The sequence below is a fragment of the Equus przewalskii genome, chromosome X (genome assembly GCF_037783145.1).
Source record: "Equus przewalskii isolate Varuska chromosome X, EquPr2, whole genome shotgun sequence".
NCBI lineage: Eukaryota > Metazoa > Chordata > Mammalia > Perissodactyla > Equidae > Equus > Equus przewalskii.
In genome coordinates, this window is record NC_091863.1 from 10,144,592 (window position 1) to 10,168,177 (window position 23,586).

The 23,586-nt window shown below is 42.5% G+C and overlaps 1 protein-coding gene across 6 annotated transcripts in view; it reads right to left on the bottom strand.

Annotated features, from left to right (window-relative positions):
• The window catches only part of GPM6B (glycoprotein M6B), a 152,373-nt gene that overhangs the window by 42,306 nt on the left and 86,481 nt on the right, over window positions 1–23,586 (bottom strand). Inside the window, exon 1 of one of the 6 annotated variants that reach the window (XM_070603719.1) lies at window positions 3,178–3,741. The exons of 2 other annotated variants lie outside the window; for them this stretch is intronic. In XM_070603719.1, the coding sequence (XP_070459820.1) occupies window positions 3,178–3,238 (61 nt within the window). In that variant the 5' untranslated portion in view covers window positions 3,239–3,741. Of the gene's footprint in view, window positions 1–3,177; window positions 3,742–23,586 lie in introns of those variants that run through there. 3 more of the 6 variants (XM_070603715.1, XM_070603717.1, XM_070603716.1) reach the window with 3 other exon arrangements.

A 23,586-nucleotide genomic window follows, 5' to 3' on the forward strand; every position in this document is an offset into this window, starting at 1 on the left:
AACTGTCCATCTCTTCATTATTGAGTCCCATAATCTGTTTCCTTTGATTCTGTCTTATTCATTTCCTCCACTTATTCCATTTCAGTGAAGCTGCTTACTCAATCCTCACACTTTGATCTAATTTAATGCTTCCAATTTAAAGACCATCATTTATAATAATTTGGCATTTCTTACATCCATCTGAGAAAACCTAATTGCTTTCCTTAAAAATTCCTGAATAACACTAAATATTCTCTGTGAATTTTGATCATCCAGTAGTGTTCCGTGACAAAAGCTATGAGACTGTTTCAAAAACACATATGCTTGCTTTTTTTCTTTTAAGGACTTGGATTATTTTTGTTTAAAATAGGAACAAAATCATTCTGATTTAGTTTAAAGAAACAACTCTCTTTGTCCTGCTGAAACTCTCAGGAAGTGGCACAAACTAGAAAAGTTGAAATCAATTTGTAAAGCTAAGTTTAATTTATATTCTCAATAAACACTGTAATAATTATCCAAAGCTGTTAATTCACAAGCTACTGGGTACTAGCCGTTGGACATTAATACCCCGAATTCAGAGACAGGTATTTCCCTGAGCACCAACTATTGAAAACAAATGGGAAAGGGGGAACAGGGGAGGAAAAATATATGTGCATTAAAATCTCTGTGGGAAGTGACAAAATGTGTAGGATTAAGTTTAGTAAATTAGATCCCTTGCTAAAAGGCTTAAAAGAAAAAAAAAATCAGATCCACCAGCTTAAGAATTATATAACGCATTCTCTAATTATGTCGAAATTTTAAATGTTAGTTTCAATGAAGTAAACATTTATTTTACAAATTTAAAGTTAAATCTGAAGGAATACTGGAGCGACAAGCATGCACAAACATTTGTGATTACTGTCGTATGCCTGTGTGTGTGCCTTGAATGACAACGGGCGAGCAAACTGGGGACACTACAGAGATGATACTTGCGTGAGTTTTGACCTTGTGCAGCTGGCATGTGAACTTGTTGGTCTAAATGAAGATTAGTATGTAAGTCACCCTGCAGAGCAACATTTATGCTGGGTGGGTCGCAGAGCCATCACCACCCTTGTTGCTGCAGTAAATACATTCCCCGGCCTGGATTCTTACTTAAGCATGTACTATATACATGTGACGATCTCTTGTGTTAACTTGGTATTTCTGAATTACTTAACAAACAGCTAATGTTTACCAATTTGGCACTTTTTAAAGTTCCTCCAGGAATTATCTTTTACTTCTAATTTCATCTCTAAAACCACAGCTAACGAGTTTTCATATACAGATGGTCAATGGATGTAGTGGCAGCCTGTAGCTTTGGTATTAAATAATATTTAATTGACATAAAATAATAGCAGTCCATGAGACTAAATGACAATGAGATACACAATTGTACAGTAAGGATTTTATACAGTTTTATGCCCCTTGCTAGCTCTTGGGGAGAAAAACGAAAGGGAAGTTTCTGCAGAGACCAGAATGGTTTTACCTGCTGCTGGCCAACACCATGTTAATAAAAAGTGAGTACTAAACAAGGTCATCTAGTTTAGGAAAAAATTGCTATAAAATGCGATAGGCTTCACAACAATGCTATTACATGATTCTATCATCCCGCAAACTTCGTCTCTAATCGTCACGGAAATGAATCCCTAAACTTTTATCTCAGTTCCTCAGCTTCATAAATATTCCCAAGAGCTTCTCTTATTGCTATTTGGTCATTCGTGTAAATTAAAAATTTATACATGCGAGAAAAGGCAGGGGTTTTTTTTTTGTTTTTTTTGGCAGTTTGCTTTGTATTTTCGTTGGGGGACAGTAGGTTCGATCCAGGGATTGACTAAACTACCGATTTTAAAATTTAAGTGCTATGTACTTAATGCCACTTAATACACCTAAAAATGGTTAAAATGGCAAATTTTACATTACGTATATTTTAACATACTTCAAAAAATAATTTTAAAAATGAAATTGTTTAGGATAAAATGTTATTAAAGTATTGTGTACAGAAGAAATTCCACATAAAAACAAACAGCCTCTAGGAAGCCTGCTGTTAAGGTGAAATTTACACGAAATTGATGGTTTTGTAGGTGTAAAATGGTTGACCATCAGCAATTTTGGACAGTTCAACCTACATATTCTTAAGTAAAACGTAGTTGTACCTCTATCCTGGAGAATTACTATTATTTAGTGACTGTCAGTGGATGCTAGGGCCATGAGAAATAACCTCAGCACGACAGCTTTTGATGAGAGCCACTGCGGGTACAGAATCCGTTTTTGTGCCTTTCTGACAGTTTCTAACTTTGGGTGAGGGAGATAAATTGCAATGCAGTGAGACGCCGTTAACCTAACAGTGGCCGAGCTGATTCTACGGGGTATCAAACACGAAATCAGTCATTACCTAGGAAAAGACAGATTAATTTTAGCCTCTATTTTCTGCCATTTTCTTACCGCAAAACGCTTATTTCTCCAAAAAAAGCAATCCCATATGTCAGAACCGTGATATGTTCTAAGATTCTCTTTAAGGAACAGGACCTTTATCAATTTTCCTCCCCCAATTCTCTAGTCATAAATAGTGGAAGACCTCCCTGCCTTTCCATCAGCACTGGCGACAGAGCTGACAGACCCCCTCTCAAGCTCCAACTGTAAATGGTTATTCTATGTCATACTCAGGGCCTGATACATGGAAATAGCAATCGTATTCAATAAGAAAATTAGAAAATATCCAAATCACTACAGCGTTAGTGGAACCAAAGCATATTTAATATATGTGCCTCTCCAGTTCCTCCTTGGCATCAGCAGAAAACAATGCACCCCACGTCCCTGGAATATAACATGCAGAGCCTATGACCTAAGTTGTGACTCATTACATTAATTTAAAAAAGACAGTTTCCCCAATCCAGCCACCCAAGGTGACAAACTGCGGACATCCTTCTACGAAATACCATGTTCAGTAGGAAGATTTGGAACAGGAATGGATTGAAGAAAGGCTGCTCTATTAATTTAACACCAGCCTACAGGAAAAAAAAAAACAAAAACAGAAAACAAAAAAACCCACCACCCTAAAGCAAGCCCATGCCATAGGGATTGTTTCAGAGCTATTTTACAAGAGACACAAAACCGGGCTACCCCTTTTTAAGCACCCCCAGTGAAAAGCTTTAAACAGGCTATTGTCAGAGCACTGGGTACCTTTTCTCTCTTGGCTTTGTTCAGTATTTTCCTCGGCTGCAGTTTCCATGGCTGGCTTCATACCATCCACCAAAAATGCTTTTCCCCGCTCCCCCCAACACACACTCTTCCCCTCCTCTTCCTTTTCTTTTGGACTCCCCTCCGTCTCTTATTTACACCCGCGTGATTGAGAGGTTCTGTTCTTCACTACAGTAGATTACAGTCCCTTCCAAGATGCAAAAGTCTCGTCAGCGTCAATTTTCCCTCTGCCTACTGGTCCATAAAGACAGCTGCCAAGGAGCAGGCAGCCATACGTCACCGAGGATCCCAGTTATAAAACAGCCGTTCTGTGCCCGAGTGTGCCTCAAGTCTCAATGCGGCTCCAAGGGGGGAAGAACCCGCGCCCCCACCGGGCTCTTCCTTCTTGCTCTCCCACACACGCGCTCTGGCTCCCCTTTCTCCTAGCCAACTGCACCCAGTGAATGCTAATTAATTCTCCCAGGAAAGAATAGATTTGTGACATCAGAGGACGGGATGTGGAGGAGAAAGAAAAGAGCCCCCTCCCACCACGTGACTCAGCTGGTCAGCCACAGTGTATCTTCTCTCAGGAGAGCGCATATCTCTCCATAAGCAAACTCTTTCTTTCCCGTGGGACTCCTTAATGGGGCAGCACAGTTTGATTTATTTCATTTATCCCTGACCTGGCAGAATATAATCAAAGCAATCAAAGTCTCTATTTTATTTGCTTTAATATGTGTCTTTTATACAATCTCTAGCTAGCTAGATTGACTGATTTGAAAATATATATATCAAAGAGGGGAAAAAATACATTAAGCGGGAAGAAAACCCAAATATGGATTTAACAATAGCCGTGTAGCAATTCAGTATTAGAATCCATTCCTTGATGATACCTAACATATGTGATAGTAAGAGAAACTTTAGCTCGAGCCCAATTCAGAAGAAAGCACCCTTTCTTGTGTAAAAATAATCATAATATGCTACATATATATCTAGTTGACATTTTGGTGTTTTTTTGGAATGAAAATCAAAATACAGTGATTTTTCTTATTGGACATGGTTATTTCTATATGGAGCCTTATTCATTAAAACCTCCCTCAAAGTCAAAAGAGTGTTTTCAAACTTATTCTAAATGTTCAGCATAAAGGCTAGTGTACCAATAATAATTCTGATCACTGGTTTCACAAGCCTTCTTGCATACGCCGATATTATTGAACAAACATTCTCAACCCATCCAAGCATATAAGCCTTTATCATGGTTATGGGCCATGTTTCCAAGCATCACTAATTTGTGCACCATTTTTTAAGCATTTACTTGACCCACTTACCTTCATTGTCCCTATCAAAAAATTTATAGAAACTCAAGTCAAATACAGGGATGACCATTGATAACCACAGGGTGAAGGGTACCCTGACCAAGAACAGAGTTTGCTAGCTGGCTGGGTTGAACATCTGTCTTAAGGGCAAACATAAAGACAAATCAGAGACCACCCTCTCCTAAAAAATCTCTCCCAGGTTTTGAGGGTTTGTTATTCAACACTTTAAAAAAATGTGTAAGATCCTGAATCAAAATCCTCCAACAACCTGATCTTTTAAGGCCTTAGTTTGAGATAATCCCCAAAGCCTTCTGCATTCAATACCTCTGGCCCTGCTAAACCAGAAAAGATTTTGAAAACCAGTTTAGCCTGTTTCAACATTTTCTTTTAATTTTACATCTCATTTTTCACTTTAATCATGGCACTAGAAGACCACACCCACGATCAACTATTCCCTTCAGTTAGGGCCCCAGCCAATTTCGCTGTCTCAGGACGAGGGGATTGAGAAGCACGGCAGCTAAAATGTCAGTCTTTTGAAGAGCGATTCATCTGTGATGTAACTAGCTCATGGGAAAACCCGATGACGCGTCCAAGCAGGATGGTCTTAAACATTTTTGCAAAGATTACTCAGGCGCATTCAGACAGAAAGATGGCAATTATTGCTTTGTGACAGGCTCATTCTTCCTTAGCAGTTCAAGTGAGAACTAAAACCCAAACAAAATTCAATTCAGCACAAAAGGGGATAATTCTGTCTAGCTATGTTATTGGTTTTTATTTAAAAAATATCTAGCAAAGTCATTTAATTATAGAACTGGCAGAATAGAATAATTTTTTTGGCTATTACTTAAGAATATTATTTTTAAATGTTGACAAAGTGGGAAGGCAGAATATGGAAGCTGTTCTAAATTTAAGGACAACTCCAGTTCTGTATCATAGTCGGGGACATCAAAACCAGTGGACAAAACATTGACAATTTCTCCAGTTGATACCTTGACCTACTTTCACCCTGAAAACCACATGCAAGTGGACAATTCATCACTTTTATCTTGTTTACAACTTGGCTTTCTTTTCATTAGGCTGATAATGTGTGACAATTCTAGAAGTTACCATTGTATCACTTTATAAACAACTTCAAAACTCACAGATGTTTATGATAAATCATTTGAATCAGAGAAAACGTGATAGAAAAAATGGTAATAGCAAGAAAGAAAACAGAGTGTACTTTTATAACATTTCTGAGGTATGTATCCATTTTTGGCCAGAAAAATTGGATATGTAGAACGTGTAAGATGGGAAATGTCTCCCACAGCTGAAAAGAATTCTTTAAACCCCATGCTTTAAGGCAGTCTGGTTGAAGGTAAGAATACTTCTGAGAGCCAAAATAAGAATAACGAATATTGATACAAGATGGATGTATTTATTGAACCATACAAAATTGCTGATGTTGACCAAAAAGAACAGTAGTTTCACGTGGTTCAACTTATATAAGTCTTCTGTAGAATTCCAGCCAGTTCAGCAAACATGCACAGAATAACCTTTCAAGTGTTCTCATCTACAAGCAACACAGACATGCACAAGAGACAGTGCCTGTCTCCAGGTAACCCACAGGTTAATGGGACCCAGAGAACCCTCCTAAAACCAGGGTGATCCCACCTGCTGCAAGCACTATGCGATCACCACAAAGATGAGAGGAGGGGAAGCACAGCTTTGCAGAGTTGAGCCGCTTACCGCAGTATGGTTAGAAACTTGCTGGGTAGGAAAGGGTATGGAAGGGCAGAGAAGGGAGAAGAGTAGGGAAGAGCAGGGGGGAGAAGAGTAGGGAAGGGAAAGAATGTTTCAGGAAAAACTGAACAGTATACAAAAAAGAAAAAAAGGGTATCGTCAAAGTGTTGGGGAGATGATTTTTCTGACAGAGGGTTCAGAGCACAGGGTGCGTGTGGTGAGAGGGAAGTGAAGGGAGATGGCTGAACCAGTAGGGTGGGAACCAGGGAGGTTCAATGCCTTGCTAATCCTGGAGGCAGTGGGAGGAGATGGAAGGTTTGAAAGGAGTTCTAATCTGTGCTTCATGAAGGTCATTCTGTTGGTAATGTGAAAGACAGAGCGGGGCAGGGTGAGACTAGAGGCTGGCAAAGGAATTAGGAGTCTGGAAATAGCACAAGCAAGACAGGGAAGGCCTCAACTATGGCAGGGGGAGCAAGGGAACCTGGATGACATCTGATTGGATACCTATGCGTGGGGGTGGAAAAGGATGCCAAGGGGAGTGTGGAGCTTCTAGCTCGGCTGAGTGAGGAAATGGTCACGCTATGAACCAAAATGGGGAACCAAAGAGGAGGAGGAAGTTTGGTAGAGGAGATGAGCATGTAGGGTTTTCAGGGCCCTGGAGCATCCTGCAGGCGCTGTCCAAGAGGCATTCAGGACTATGGCCCCAAAGGAGAGGGCCCGACCAGAGACCAGGATCTGGGAGTCCTTGGTGTAGAAGCAGCCTTGCAAATGCCACCTTCTCAGGGCACCCTCCTTGACTTTCTTGCCTAAAATAGTAGCCCTGTCATGCCCAATCTCTTTACTTGGCTTTGATTTTCATTATTGTTTTAACCATGGCCCAACACTGATTGATCTATTCACTTACTTATGTATTGACTCTCTTTCCGCTAGAATATAAGCCCGTTATGGGCAGAAATTTTTGTCTGTTTTGTTCTCTGCTGTATTACCAGCTTCTAGAACAGTTCCTGGCACATAGTAGGTCCTCAACAAATAGATGTTAAATGAATGGTGAACAAATGATCAGGGAGAGATACAGACTACAAATACATGGAGATGGGAATGTAAGGAACATTGACTTTTAAATATAAAGGTAAAGGAAAAACTTTAAAGGGAAGGTAAAAGAGACTAAGAAGGAAAAATCAGAAACGCAGAGAACAAGGCCAAAGTGGGATTTTTGGAATTAGAAAAAGGTTCCATGAAGGGCAGGAAGTTAACAGTGTCAAACAGTGTCAAAAACTGTAGAAGGAGAAAAAAGGATGAGGATTGACAAGCAGAAAGTACCTTGTCCCACCAAATAGTCATTGGAACTTCCATGAGAAGGGTTTGGGTTGAATGATGGGGACAGGGGCAAGACTCCCAAGTCTTTTTCACAATCATTACTCTCAAAATAGGAGGCTCCTGTGGTTCAACTGAAATTTTAATCTCATACATAGGGCTTCATGCCCAGGCCTATACATCTTGGTCCAGTTTCCAACTTGTCAAGATAATTTGGATTTTTCTTCTATGATCTATTCCATTAATAATCTTCCCAGGTTTATTTTGTCTCTAACGATTCTGGTCACCAATTCGTGTGTGTGTGTGTGTGTGTGTGTGTGTGGTGGAGGAGTTTCCTCACACCCCCCAAGTAATTCTCCGATACCAGCAGGGTGTCCTGCACTTCAACTCAATTCTGACACTATCTATCTGGAGATAGCATCAGATCCTCCTACAAGACTGTCCTCCTCCATACCCCCACTTCAGATGCCAATCTCAAGTCCAGGTTGTCATCTGTGCTTCTGACTGACCAGTTAGAGATCAGAGGTTCCAACGACCTCCACCCCGGGTTCCATCGATTTGCTTGAGTGGCTCACAGAACTCAGAGAAACATTTTACTTACTAGATTACTGGTTTAGTATAAAGGATATGAAGGGATATGAATCAACGGCTAGATGAGGAAAGCACAGGACAAGGTACAGGGAAATCCACGCTCTCTCACAGCGTGCAACTCCCCAAATCTCCACGTGTTCACCAACCAGGAAGCTCTCTGAACCCAGTCCTTTTGGGTTTTTATGGTGACTTCATTACATAGATACAATTGACTAAATCATCGGCCTTTGGTGACTGAACTCAGTCTCCAGGCCCTCTCCCCTCCCTGGAGGTGGAGGTGTGTGTGTACATGGGGCGGGGACGACTGAAAGTTCCAACCCTCTAATCACATGGTTGGCTCCACTGGCAACCTGCCCCGATCCTTAGGTTTCAAAGTCACCTTATTAACATAATAAAAGACACCTTTATGGCTCTCCATTACAGGAAATTCCGAGGGTTTTAGGAGCTTTGTGCCAGAAACAGAAGAGCAAATATATATTTCTCATTATAAATCACAATATCAGTCTCCAAGTACAGTAAATTTGCTTTATGTATCTCACATGCCTGTGATCCAAATAATTGATGGAAGTGTTCAATACAACAAGACCAAGGTGAGAGAATTCTGTGTAGGCCACTATGGACATCACCAGTCGACTGGTTCTTTCATCCATTCATTCATTCAACCAAGGTCCATTAAGTACCTACTAAATGCCAGAAATTGAGTCACTATTCTATGTTCTATGGCTATGATTGTTCAGTTAACTGGGAATTCACGGAGAATGGGATGAATGCATGGGACTGTATGATAATCTACCTACATGTCCTTATCATAGTCACATGGCTACCCATAAAGCTGGTCAAATGCCTACTTCTTCCAACTTTCTGGAACTATGTTATAGATTTCTTCTGGTCTCAGAATGACTCTTCAGTGGGGAGTCATTAATCACCAAGAAGGGATGTTTCCATAGTATTCCTTCAAACTACTAATTCCTCTGAAATTTTCACATTTCATGGAACTTTTTTCCCCCAAAGTCCAGCCTCACCTCAGTACCCGAGGACAGAGCCTCCTAGTGGTCATGCAGCTCCAGAGACACAGGCTCATTCATCTCTTTACCATTCATCTTGGTTTCCATTCTTGGCATTGACTGTTTTCTTTATGGATCGTTTCTTTCCTCCTGGTGATAGACGCTCCCTCCTTTCCAATGAGCCAGTGTGTCCTCCCGATTCCTCAAGTCCCTTCACCTCTCTCCTGAGTAAGGAGTTAAGACTGTATTTTGTGGAAGACATCACAGTGACCACCTCTGACAAAGACAGGCGACTCAGAGCCAGTGGGTCTCCCCAAGACCTATGCTTTCTGCACGGTTTCTGGGGCCTAGAAGGCATACCCATGCCATGTGTAACTCACATGCCCCGGCGTAATCCTTCCTCTTTGCCCCTCGAAGAAAATCAACACCCAGAGCAACAACCCAGAGCCAAAGACAACCTCACGTCACAGTCCAGTGTGCTTGAATGGATGAATTTTAAATAATTGTGTTTTAAAAGAAATTTTTGCTAAATGACTCCTAGTTTCAAATTACCCACCATGATAAAATCAAAGATATGTTCTGGAGGCAAACGTGTGAGCCTTTGGAGAGAACAGAATTATAAAGACAGCAAGAATTCTTAAATCTTACACTGAAAGCAGAAAAGATACTCTTTATGTAAAGTAGCAATAACATTCAAACTATTAACACTTCTGTGCTGTGCTCAAAATGTTGCATACATTAAAAAACACAGGAACTGGTAATATAGTATAGAGCCAGAAATTTATGATCGTCTAACATTGGGTCCTTTCCATAAATAGACCTTCCCGAAGCTTTACCAATTTGGCAAAGCTTTTGTCTCCCATTACCAGAATGAAATTTCTGATTTTACATCCAAGGTGGGTTTTAAAAACCCTTTGATTCCTTATTCTCGCTCTCTTTCCTGATTCCTTATTCTCGCTCTCTTTCCTGATTCCTTATTCTCGCTCTCTTTCCTGATTCCTTATTCTCGCTCTCTTTCCTGATTCCTTATTCTCGCTCTCTTTCCTGGTGTATTTCCTCAGCCCCTCCTCTACACCTGTTACACTTTCCTTTACAGGAAATGACACCATATAAAGCTGAGAGCTGAGATGACAAATCAAATTGGATGACGTATGTGAAAACTCTTGTCAATTATAAAGCTCCGTAAGTACAAACCATCATCCTTAGTGTTTCTCTTTAGTGGCAGAGGTGGTTCCCAGGCAGGCCACTGCCACAAAACTGGCTAATGTCAATAACGATGAGCACACAGGAGCCTCTCTTAGCCAATTGGATCAGCAGTTTGTTTAACGACAGGCAGTGTCCTCATTAGGAGCTGCAGGAGCTGCCAAAACAGTGATTGTTGAGTTTGGCAAAAGCAACTTGAGTGGGTGACAAGCCTCTCTCTTCTGGCAAAAATGCCACTGAACCTCATTTTCAAAAGGAGAGCAAGAGAATGAGTTTGGCAGGAGCAGGCTGAGGCTTCGCATGATGGAAACAGGTGGGGCATGAAAAGTTTGAATATACAGGGCTGGCGAATGGGCACACAGCACGGGCATTACTGCGGCATGAGGCAGCGTGTGCATTTGCCTCACTGGTGTGGACCACATCTGTCATCTGGGGCTAGGTAATTCCTGGGTGTGGGGCTGTCCTGTGCACTGGAGGATGTTCAGCCACATCCCTGGTCTCCAGTCACTAGATGCCAGTAGCTCCACCCTAGTTTTGACAACCCAAAAATGTCTGCAGACATTGCCAAATGTCTCCTGGAGGGCAAAATCAACCTTGGTTGCAAACCACTGCCTTGAATCTATTTTTTTTTCCCTAAAACACTGGAACCAAGTGGGAAGCTTTGAAAAGACTGATGCCCGGGCCCCACTCCCAGAGATTCTGATCTGCTAGTCAGAGCTATGTGATGGGCACAAGAGCTTTAAACTCTCCCCAGGTAATTCCAATATGCAGCCAACAGCTGTAGGCAGTGGGGACACACAAAATGTGTGCTACAATGATGGTGACATAATCAGAGCTGTTCTATGAAAGCTATACAGAAGGCAGTTGGATGGATGGTTAGGAGACCGGGCAGGCCAGTGTCAGGGCAACCACACTCACCTGGGGAAGAGGTGGAGACTCTCCACCTAGTCGAGGCAGAAATGATGACCTGGGTATCAAGGTGAGGGAGACGGGGGTTCAGGATTGATTCCGAGACTTCAGCTTGGATCCCTAAAAGGATGCTGAGTGCCGCAGGAAACACATGGGAAAATGAGGTGATGCCTTGGTTTCCTAGGGCTGCCATAACAAAGGAGTGCAAACCGGGTGGTTTTAAACAACAGAAATTATTCTCTCACAGTTCTGGAAGCTAGAAATCCAAAATCAAGGTGTCGGCAGGCCCACGCTCTCTCTGAAGGCTCTAGGGGAGCATCCTTCCTTGCCTCTTCTAGCTTCTGGTGGTTACTGGCAATCCTTGGCTATTAGATACATCATTCCAACCTCTGCCTTTGTCATCACACGACATTCTCCCTGTGTGTCTGTGCCTCTTCTTCTAAGGACACTAGTCATATTGGACTAGGGGCCACCCCAATGGAGTATGACATCATCTTAACTCGATTACATCTACAAAGGCCCTATTTCCAAATAAGGGCCCATTCCCAGGTACCAGGGGTTAGGGCCTCAACATAGATTTCTGGGGCACATAATTCAACCCACAATGGGTGAGCAGATAAGGGAGAAAAACTATCAAGTTTGGAAACCACGTGAGCCATGTCTGCACGATTGCTCAGACTAGAAAGAGTTCGGAAATGACGACTTGGGCATTATCAGCAGAGAGGAATTAATTGTCACAGGAGTGGGTGAGACGCCACGGGAGATGGTACAGAGGAGAAAGTCTTGCAGGTGCCACCCAATTCGAGGGTCTCTAGGGGAAGAATTACTCTCAAAGGATGCATAGGACGTTGGAGGAGATTCAGGACAGGTCCTTGTCACAGAGGAGGAGGGAACTCTGAGGAGGAGGAGGAGGTCCAGTCAAGGCAGCCAGAAGGCGAGGACTCGGCAAAGGCCACTCAGATGGAAAATCCCAATTTCCTTACCAGCATCAGTAGAAAGATCAGAATGGAAACCAGTTTGTAGAGGGGCTACTGAAGGACTGGGAAGTGAAGAACGGGAAACAAGGGCAGCCTACTTTCTAAAGAAATTTGACAGTGAAGGGAAGGCGAGAGAAAGATGCAGGCAGGTTAAGGAGGAAAATACAATAAGGAAGAGAATCCCAAAATGTTTTATGCTAAAAGGAAGGTGGCGGTTGAAAGAGAGAGGTTAAGAAGATGCAAGTGAAGGTGGATAAATGATGAATCGGGATCACAGGAGAGGCAGAGGGCCAACTGTGGCTAGGAGGATGGAACACTTCTCCTTCTGAAATGGGGGGGCAGAAGAAATGGAGGGAAAAGGAAAAGTTTATTTAAGATTTAAGGAATTTCATCTTAGAACAGGTGGTTAAAGGTGAGAGGGAGGTTAAAAGGCAACATGCCCAGCACCAAGAAGGGTACATTTGTTACTTGATTTAGTCCACATCACAGTCCTATGAGGGAGGTATCATCTGCTCCATTTTATAGGTGGCATAACGGAAAGTACGGTGGTTTTGGTCTTAGTAAAGCAGGCAGCTTGCCCTGAGTCCAGATTGCTTTGGGACTTGAGTGAGGCTGAGTCTCTAGGGGATCAGAGACTAGAGGGAGAGCGAGGGAGGTAAACAATATCCTCACTGTGTGTCTCATCAATTGTGGGGAAGTGGATCTCAACACGATGGAACCACACTTAAAGCCAAAACAGAAACAAGGACCAGATGATGGGTTTTTAAACTGGTTTTGATTAAAAACGGAAAGTTTCTACTTCTTCCTGTGTATGCAAGGTGTACATCAGGAGACAGACAGCCAATCCACTGACAACGTGCTTCCTGATTAATTATCGTGTCCTGTGGGGAGCTCAGATTCCTCACTAAGGGTGGCACACCATCATGAGCTCTCCCTATGAGGGTTCCCAATTAAGTCGCCCACCACGCATGTACCAGCCGACATGAACAAGGGCAGGTCCTCCAAACCTCTCTGGAAGCTGCTGAACTGCAGCTATTGGGATCCTAGTCATGTCTTCAGAGCAGTTCCTACTGGGCTGGCCAGAAACCACAGGGGCTAGAGTATTCTCTTACCCAAGGAGAGATGGTGGCTCAATCTGAAAGTCGCTCTGCAGGGGATTTTCCTTACATCATCTGCCAAAACTCCAGCCCACTTGGCCACCCCAGCTCCTCTTCCCTTCCTGCAAGGCACAGGCCAGAGCCCACCTCCTTTAGGAGGCCTCCTGGTTAACTCACCCACTTTGCTCTTCTCAGCATTCTCTCTAACCACCCCTCTGTCTCTCAGTTATAAATGCAAACCTCTCTCTATGGCAGCTATTTACACTGAAAAGACACTTATCTGCCTTTACCTGCCCCCCACACACATGGGAGACAAAGACTTTTGTCAACCTGCAGGAACCCTAACCCTCAACGTTGGACCCCCAAGGAAGGCGAGTCTCAATACCTTTGGCCTGTTTTATGAAGGAAGCCAGACATTTTCAAATTCATGATATTTTAAATCACAAGACATCTGGGCTGTGAAAATTCTCAACAGAAGTTGGAAAATTATGGGATGATCCCGTCAGGGTAGGGATAAAGATGACGTGACTCCTTTGAACTCTGAGAATTCAAGGTGCATCAAGAAGGCCTTATTCTGGCCTAGATGCAGGAGTCACTGTCACCTTTCCCTGAAATGCAGTCAACTGTGGATTAATGGGTTTCTATCTGTTGGGTAACGGTGTTGTAACAGGCAGGCACACAGACCCCCACATAGCTCTTGGGGGAACTGGACCCTCCAGAGCCACAGTGCAATGCCTCCTCTGTGAAACTTATGAAATGTTATTTCTAGCTCGTAAGTTCTTCATGCTCTCACCACCATCCTTCAGGTCCGGGTAGGAGGTAGAGAAGGAAAAGCTGGTGATTCTACATCCTTCCCAGTCGCTCCCTGTCCCTGAAGGGTTGGTTCACTTCTGAGCCCTTGTCTGGCCTGACTGGGTTTCTAAGGGCACTCCCCACCCCCACCCGCACATCTCCCCCAGACCTCTCTGAGGAGGTACCGCTTAGATGAAATGCCTGCAATTAAGCTAGAAATAAATAAATGGAACTAAGAAGAATAAAGCAATAGCATTTAAAAAGATGTGCCTCGAAGGACACTCTTTAACAAATTGTCAAAATTGGTTTCTGGAATCTGGAGGATGTTGCTAACACCTAGGTACTCAAGACCAAATTAGAGTTGCCTCTGACTTTTATTTAAACACACACACACACACACAGAGCCCCACCCTCAGAAGGGTCTCAAGCTTGATTTAATACTCTGATGTCATTGTCCTGAAATTCTTAATACTTTGATCTTTGAATTTGCGTTTTGCAAGTGAAGCCCGACAGAACAATGGAGCATGTGTGCGAGCAGAGGAGCTATGAGCTCCTTGCCACCCTATTTGTATACGGCATTCACGATGCCCCGTGTCCCCCAGAATTCAGGGGTGGATCCACGAGGCATGGGAAGTTCAGTGAGATTCAAAGTCAGCACAAGGTAAGCATGCAATGTCTACCACTGAGCAAGCACTGACTCTGTCACTTGCCAGTCATGAGGACTTGGGCAACTCATGCCTGAGCCTTCATTTCCTCATCTATAACATGACTGGGACGAGACGCTTTGTGAAGCCTGTCCTGGCTCCAAGGTCCACTGGGCCTTAAGTGACCAGTTCGGCAGGATGGTTACAATGAAAGAGCATCATGTAAGAGCCCTACAACCATCATCTCCATCACCGTTCCTACTGTGCAGGTTAAATGAGTTTCCACCCGCTCTAACTGACGTCTGAACAGCCTGGGATGGACTCCACTGGGCTCCTGGCATTCTCTGCAGCAAGATGCCAGAAACTCTTTCTTTGGATGTATGTGGTGCAATTAAGTTTTTCTCAGCTTTGATCTTACTAACCTATGTCCTTTAACCTCTCAAAGCAATCACACTAAACTTATCTTCATGTGCTAAGAACACAAAGAAAATAGAAACCAGTAAAACCATTACAAAGATATTTTATAATAAAATTTAGACCCTGTTACCCATTTGGAAATATATTTTAGAAACAAAATGGATACAGCTTAGTTCTATTCAATAGAACATATAAAAATTGAATTTCATCTTCTCATGTTTTGTTGTGTTTTCCTAACAGAAATCTGGTAGAAAGAGAGTTTTAATTTAAGATTGGTTAAGATCTTTTCACAGATTGGGGATTACAATTTTTAGGACAATTGAAAAAATATATTCATGTACCTTTTACAGTTAAAAAATAAGCTATTGATAGGCTAGGAGAGGAGGACTATGATATTTGTCCGCTCTTGAACTGTCAGGGTCGATTGAGACAATCTGGGTGAGCACATGGCTGTCACCTTCCTCTCCCTCTACTCTAGATGTGACCTTCCTGAAACTACCTACTCAGATGAAGGACGAGGATCTCAGACAAGGAGTCTCACACCGAGGGATTCTATTAAACACATCAAAGTCTGAAAACCACTGATTTACAGACGAGTATGATTATCCAACATGTAGCTTGACAGAAGATTTGAGATTTATCAATACACAGCTTGACCGACTATTTGAAATTTACTTTCTGACATAGAGTGCCTGTTTTTGTTAGTTCAGGGAAACACCCAGGACTTGGAAATACATAATTCAAAAGCCCTCAGGTGAAAGTCTACAGAAAACCAGTGCCTTGCTGGGTCAGTTGCTGGGTGGTCCAGGGTCGGTATAAGATAAGAATTGCACAAAAATGTGAGCTATTTCATTTGGTCTGCTGCTGATGAGAATCTACACTAAAAAAGACAAAAAACTATATACTTTTAAATATATTCACATTTATTCAAATACAGTATTTTATAAATTGCCTCTTCTGGGCAATTTTCTGGGATGGAAATTAGGAGAAGTAGGATGAAGTCGTTTAGGTCCTTTACTCCACTAAAATAGTCAGCAGGCCTTGAAAGTTGGAAACCGCTGGGACAACTTGAAATAACCACCTCTGCCAGGTCAGACATAAAATATCTGAGCGTGTAGAAAAGGCAACGAATGAAGAGCAAATCTTAGTGATCTCACTGAAATCTACCAATAATATTTTACATCATTTACTCTCAACATGATGTCTTCATATTGGGGAATCTACAGATTCAGAGCATCTCGGAGGACAAGGTAAAAATCTAAGGAACAGTCTCTGTATAGTCTACGACCTCAGAAATGGACATGAGAAATGAGGCCAACCACCTGCTGGGTATCCACAGCCATATCTGTGACTTGAGTTGTGTTCACCATGACTAAATGTGAAAGTTTATGATTTTGCTGAAACGTAAAAGTTTGTCTCTAGGCCCAAACAACGTATAGCAGGATCCTGAAAGAACTTTTGGGTGTGACCGCACCCCTGCTATAGATAATCACTGTGAAGCCAGAGAGATGCTCCGAACTGCATCTAAAAACTGTCCTACATTTCTAAGGCAGAGAGAACAGGATTCTGTCCAATCACTTAAAAAAACTCTAGAAGAGATTTTTCAACAGATGACTCACGAACACTCCTAACAGGAAACTGTTCTTTCTAGAAGCCAGCCTAGGTTCTTGAGGAACAAGTTACACCAAGCCAATCTGATTTCTTTTTCTATTTAAGTATTTAATTTGTGATCTTAACGTATTCAAATAGTAAATTAGAAAAAATTGCGTTTTCCCATGAACATTTTATGAATAAATTTTATTCAGACTCTCCTCCCGCATCTTCAACATTGTTTATTCAACCAGTCAGAATCTTTGTCATTGCTAGAGAGCCATTTGGAGTTACCTAACAGTTTCCCAGAGCCCGTTATCTTTACTTCCTTCCGAGCTGTCTGACGCTCAGCACTTAGGAAAATCTGTGTGCTGCTGAGATTCGCCCAGTGGATGATAAGTACCCACTTATAGAACTCCTGACTTTAGACGGGTCGGGTAGTTATACTTTCTCCTAAATTGTATATTCATAATCTTCATATCAATGGCATATGGTATTGCTAAAACAAATCTGTTTTAGATAGGATTACTAGATCAGATGAATGCCATCTTCTACGCTGGCGTCACAAACCATTTGATGAAACTCTTCCCATAGTTTCGGGAATAAGATAGTGTAATGTTGGCAACATGCCAGCACACTTTAAAACATTGTATTCATTCTGTGCTTTCAATCAACAATTTGAGGTCACTTAATCACACCCTCAAGTGGAATCAGAATGGGCTCATGTGCTTTCAAAGTGGTTACTAAATGATGGATGTCACTTCAGAGAGGAAAGTGTCTAATGTTACGCCATTGGGCTTTGTCCTTGCTTTATGCCAGAGAGATGGTGATGTCACCTAGGGCCCTGAGAGGGCAGGCCACTGCCCTTCATTTTACCATCTAGGCATTTAGGATGAAGTCGCTGGAGTCAAACAACCTAGAATTTCTTCACAGAAACTACAATAAGAATTTTGTTCAATTCTTCCCTGATTTTCTGGCCCTGCTTAAAATAAATGTTATGTGCACACAGAATTCTAAAGTAGGAGGAAAATTTTAAAACTGTCTAGCTCTCTTCTCTTTTCCAGTCTGTAATCGGGAAAGACAGGACTAATGATACAGGTCTCTTGAATCACAGCCAAACATGCTCTTCTTTTTGCCTGATGCATGGTTATCAAAGGAAATACTCTGCTAGGATGAGGCCCAAGTGCCAGATCTGCAATGCACACACCAGACAGAGACAATTCTTCCTAAAATATACATTACGTCTTTGCAAAAACACATTCACGTATTTTACAAAATACCTTTTAAAAGTAAAATCGTATCGCGCCAACACAGAGTAAAAAGAGAGAAGACAACATAAATCTTTGGAAATCAATGCTTGTTAATGTCAATTTATCTTTTTAATGAAAAGCTACTGATAAACCATGCCATTGAATTAAGTGAGCTAATGCACGCCCTGGGCTTTGCACAAGAGCTAGGAACACTCAATAAAAAGTAGCTGTTGTGATTAATAGGCAAGACTGGAGCGGAGTTTGAAATGCTTTTTCACGAAGGCAATAAAGATCCAGGATGGAGCTTGTCAACCAGCCCAGGCCAGAGCAGAATGGATGGATAGTGGTCCCCTGCTCCACCCACTCTCAGGGGCGAACCTAGGATGACGGGCAACTCCCAGCTCCCGGGCTGAGATCTCACTCATTCTGGCCCATTCAGGAAAGCAGATCAAAGTGCAAGGGAGTGACAGTGGTGTATGGTAAGACTAGAATACATACATTTACAAAAATAAAAAGGAAATCAGTGCATATCTCAATGTTTTATTATTAGGAACAAATTGGAACACCTCACCAATAACCGTAACACACAAGTGTGCTACGTTCCACAGCTGAGAATGGCTACTTTGGGGGAATAGGAAATGCCTCTAAACATTTTAAATGATAAAGCAATAAAAGAATCCAAGCTGTTGTTGTTATGTTGCCAAAGAAGAACTGCTCACTAATGTTTGCAGTAACAGAGAAAAGTAGGCAAATTCTCGATTTGGGCTTTCTTCAAATCCCAAAAGTAAATATAAGTTTGTGGCTTTTTTTAAGTGCCCGATCCGCATACAAAGGATAAATTGAACATGGCACTGTGAAACGCAAATGTATTTAGAAAATGTAAACATTTTTATTTCTAATTGGCCATCCTGATAATTAGCTTGTTTAAAATGTCAAAAACCTTATTCGAGGGATTTGCTGTGTAACCTTTGCTGCTGCTTGTCAGTTTCACGGGTGAAAGTAACAGGTAATTTGTCACATTCACACCAAATGGTTGATAGTCAATATGTTAATTATCCAGTAAAAAGTAGTTTGATTATTTTTCACTAATTACTGCTAACCCTAGTAGAAGTATTCAAAAGAAATGAGATATGAATTTCCAACCTGTTAATCCCATGCTTGTTTTAATACATTCGGTGGGGGCAAAGACAAATTATTTCATAAACTATTATCATTAACAAATGAGTATCTTTATCAATTATGAATAAAAAGCAGACAATTCATATATTTGCTCTAATGCCTTTTAGTTAGGCAGCCCTAACCGTTCTCAATCTAAAACCTCTGCCTAAAATTGTAACTCTTGAACTTTTTCACCAGAACATTTCCATTCTCTTCTCTTTGCCCTCCTTGTCCTCATTGATCAAAAATCCAGATCTCCCATTATTTCTGGATTAAAAACATATTAAGGCTCACAATCAGAAATATAAAGAAGGTGATGAAGACCAATTCTTTCCTTTTTAAAAACCTGCAATTTACTGCTAGCAACACCTAAAACCAGTTCTGAACCTATTACCTCTTAACTCATTTGTTTACTTGACACATAATTATCAAGCGCCAGCCAGGTGCCAGGGATCCTGCCAGGCACTGTGGAGCTAGAAAGAGGGGAGATGCTTTCTCATTCAAGGAGCTAAGGGGCTCTTGGGAGCAGAGGGACACACTCACTTCTTATTCAGCAAATATTTACCTGCCCATTCATGTGGAGGGCGCTGTCATGGCAGCTGCAATTGCAGAGTAGCTATCTCACCACACTGGACAGTCCATGAGTGTGGGCTCCCTGACTCATTCCCTAACGCAGACCCAGCATCTGGCCCAGGGCAACTGTTATAGGTGTTGCTGCGTGGCCACCAGGCGGGATCTGGTTCATAGCCTCCCTGAACTCACTCAACCCACAACCCACAGGAGGAGAGAGGATGGGGGGAGCACGGGGCAGGGATGGAGCCAAGCTGAATTCAGAGGGAGAAGGGCAGATAGGGGCTGGGGGGTACAGGTGGCAAGGAAGGCTTTGTAGCGGAAACACTTTCTGGACGGCTACTGGAGGGTTGAGGAGCAGGAGTTGTCTCCCTGTGATAAAGTTAGGCATTTCACAGTTTCTTCATGATTCCTAGACGCCCCCTGTAAAAACTAGGCATTTAAGATTTCCCAGCTCTGCCAGGCAAGCAAGTTACTCTGCTCCTCTGTGTCTCAGATCCTCACCTATAGAGCAGGATAATATTCAGTCTACCCACCTTAAAGTGACTGGGAAGATTAAATGAGAATGTAGCAAAGTGATGAGAACAGTTCCTGGCTACTCTGTTAAGTATTAAATATATGGTAGTGTAGATAAAAGCTAGTCATTTATGTGGCCTTTTTAAAAGCTGTCATTATACAAGACTTTTTCCAAGTCACAGCACCACTATCAGTGGTCTGCCTGAACCATCAAGAACTCTACGAGGGTTTTGTGCATCACTGAGTTTCAAATCAGGGGCAAGAAGTCGTGCTTTCAGGGGTCTGCTTAACTCCCAGTTTCATTCAACTTTTCCATCTTTTCAGTGAAATGTATAAGTACATGATCTCAGCTACATGTGAAAAATGCTCTGAAAGATTACATATTAGCTTCCAGCTCCTGGAGATAAGAACAGAGCAGCAGCTTCCAGGCGTGCCAAAGCTGACTCAGAAACACAAGCAAGATGTTACTCTGAATAACGTGGCTCTTAAACACTGATCTGATGCCACCTGTTGAGGCTGAGCAAACGAACAAACAAAACACATGTTAAACCATTGCTCTGCGATCTGTGCGAGTCTGAACGAGACAAGTCCTGGGCTTGCAACCAGCAGTGTTGGCACACGAAGTCACTAAAATAGGTGGCTAATCTGCTTCTTCACTATGATACTCTTGACCTGCTGATTTTAATCAGAAAAATAGATTAATGGTAACTGTTTACAGCCTGAGATTTTAATGCAAGAGTGTGCTTACCAAACCAGCAAACAGAACCCAGACCTTAATTTAAGAAAGAAACAAATCCACACGGTCTCCGTCATTTAATGCCTGCATCCAGGTACGTGAGCTGCTTGTTTGTAGTGGCGAATGAATGAGCTCTAACTGAAGTTCCCCGGGAAGTAAGTTCCCCGGAAGTAAGTTCTCATTTGTACAGAGCAAAAAGGGATCATGTTTTAGCTCTTCTGAATTTATCATGAAGAGAAACAAAGATGCAACGTTTAATTTTCATAAAAAGCACATCAGAGACCACTGCAACAGAGTCATCCAATATCCATCTACTAAGTACTCAACACAAACCTGGAATTCAATTAACATTCATTTTCTAGCTTCAAACGATGGCATAAAATTCACTTTCATGAACGATATCGAATATATATACACCGCCTCCAATGAGTCATGTGAAATTTCAATTGGGAAGCACTTCCGCAGGTCTCAATGGCTGTTTGGTAATGCATGCATTATTCTTCAGTTATAAAATTCACACATTTAAAAAACTAACTGAGCTAAAACGTGCCCACAAGGAATTAAATCAATGCACTTTCCTGCATAAAAATCAGCCAGTCAGAGCAGGAAGAAAAACATGTTTTTCCTATTGTTGAACGTAGGGTTCCTTATCCAATACTGTCATCTCACTGTACAGAAATCCTGGCTAAATTGGCGACATAAAAATCAAGTTTAACGCATAACAATTTAGCTACACATCTCGTTACCCAAGGAAGAGCCAAGTGAGTAAGCTGAAGACTTGACAAAAATAAACACAACCCCAATGGTATTAAACCGTGGTAAGACTGGCTTGGAAAGCACAAGTATTGCAATAACCCTTCAGTCACGGCCTTGGCTTAATCAAGTTCTTGCTGCCATTTCAAAACACCGATTTCTTTTTTCCTTGGCTGTGCCTTGTCTAGGAGGTGGAAGGCGCCCCCCTCCCCTCCCCAGTCCCTTGCATAACTTCCCCACTCTGCTGCACTGAGTAATTTCAAGCACACAGCCTTCCTGCGAGGGGGGCGGCCTGAGTCCTTGTAGAATGTGGCTGTCTAGCAAAGATGACAAGAGGCGGCGCCTGGGGGGAGGGCAGGCAAACCCATGAGAACCCACTCAACTCTGGGCAGCCCGCAGACCTGAGGGGCTTCACGGGTGACCGGAGTCGCCCCCCATTCAGCCCCTTTCCCCCTGCACAATGAGGAGCCGCCAGCTCTCCGAATGCCGCCTTCCCCTCTCTTTATCATCATTCATATCTCAGCTATGACAGGCCGCCAAAAGGCTCCGAGGGGAAACGCGCCTCAAATTAGCATATTTCTCCCCTCCGCACAATAGAGGCTTTTAAGCTTTTGCTTTTTAAAAGCAGGGGAGAGAGAGGAGGAGGGGAAAAGCTAGGCTGCTCTTAGCAACAGTGTCTGAAATTTAATGATTTGCCTCCCTCAAAGGGGCCTGCATGTTTTTCAATTTTCTTAAAGCCAGCGTCCTCTCGAAAGGCTTAAAACCTTATTAGAAAATATTTATTGGGTCACTGTGTAATAAACATCTTCCCTCTTGTCATTTGATTGCAATTAAACTCTTTGCTGAAAAAAAAATAATTTCGAACCGTAAACTCTTTCTCCAATCCTGCTATGGAGTGTAACATCTCCCTTCCTCCGGAAGAAATGGAGAAAATGAAGAACTTCAGTGATTGCAAATACTTATTAAGGGGAATACCTCAGAGGGGACACCCTGCCATGTTTACTTGTACATCTCCAATCGCCAGTAATAAAAGGGGGGAAAAAAGACTGGAAGGCAACACGGATGCCCTGATTACCCAGAGACTTGACTTTGGGGTGTGAGCAATCACTTCATGTCAACCTTCCTCAGAGGCTGTCCCTGTCACCTTTGTCTTTGCTAAAGGAGAGTCCTAAAGCTGCTACAGGCACGCCTGGCACACCAGACTGGAACATTTGAAAGGTCATAAAAACAACATCTATCTAGTAAATCTCTAAGAGGCCGGCAAAAGAAAGGATTTGTGTTCCATGCCACTAAATAGTAATTCTCCAAAAGATTGAGTCTCAATTGGAGGGGAAGAAATGAAGATTTCCCTGGCTCAGAATAAATTCTTTAACTGGGCTCTGCCCTTTAACAGTAACTCGAACCCATCAGGGATACTTAAAATGATGCCCTTCTCCATGCAAGCTCCAGGACCTTCATTATGGCCCAGGCTCATTGGTTTCCAAGGCCCCCAGGAAAGGAAGGCCCAGGAGATTGTGAGGGTCTGAGCTCTCCCAAGGGCCGAGATGGAGACAGGCACCAGCTCAGGCTAACTAGGCTCCGGAAGGTGGCCCACATGCTCCTGCCTTCTCCCTTCCCAAAGGGAGGAGGCGGCCGCTGACAATGACATCAGGACCATCTGCTGTGCCTAAACCATGCTCCCAGCAGAGCTATCACAGCCTCCTGCCTTTACTAGACACCCAGACATTGCCCCCCCCCCCACACTGGGATCAAAGTCCACCTTTGTGTGTGTGATGGAGTCTCCAGTCCCTGATCCTGACTCAGCCTCTCTCCGTCTGTTTTCTCAAATTTACTCCCAAAACCTTGGCTCTGAC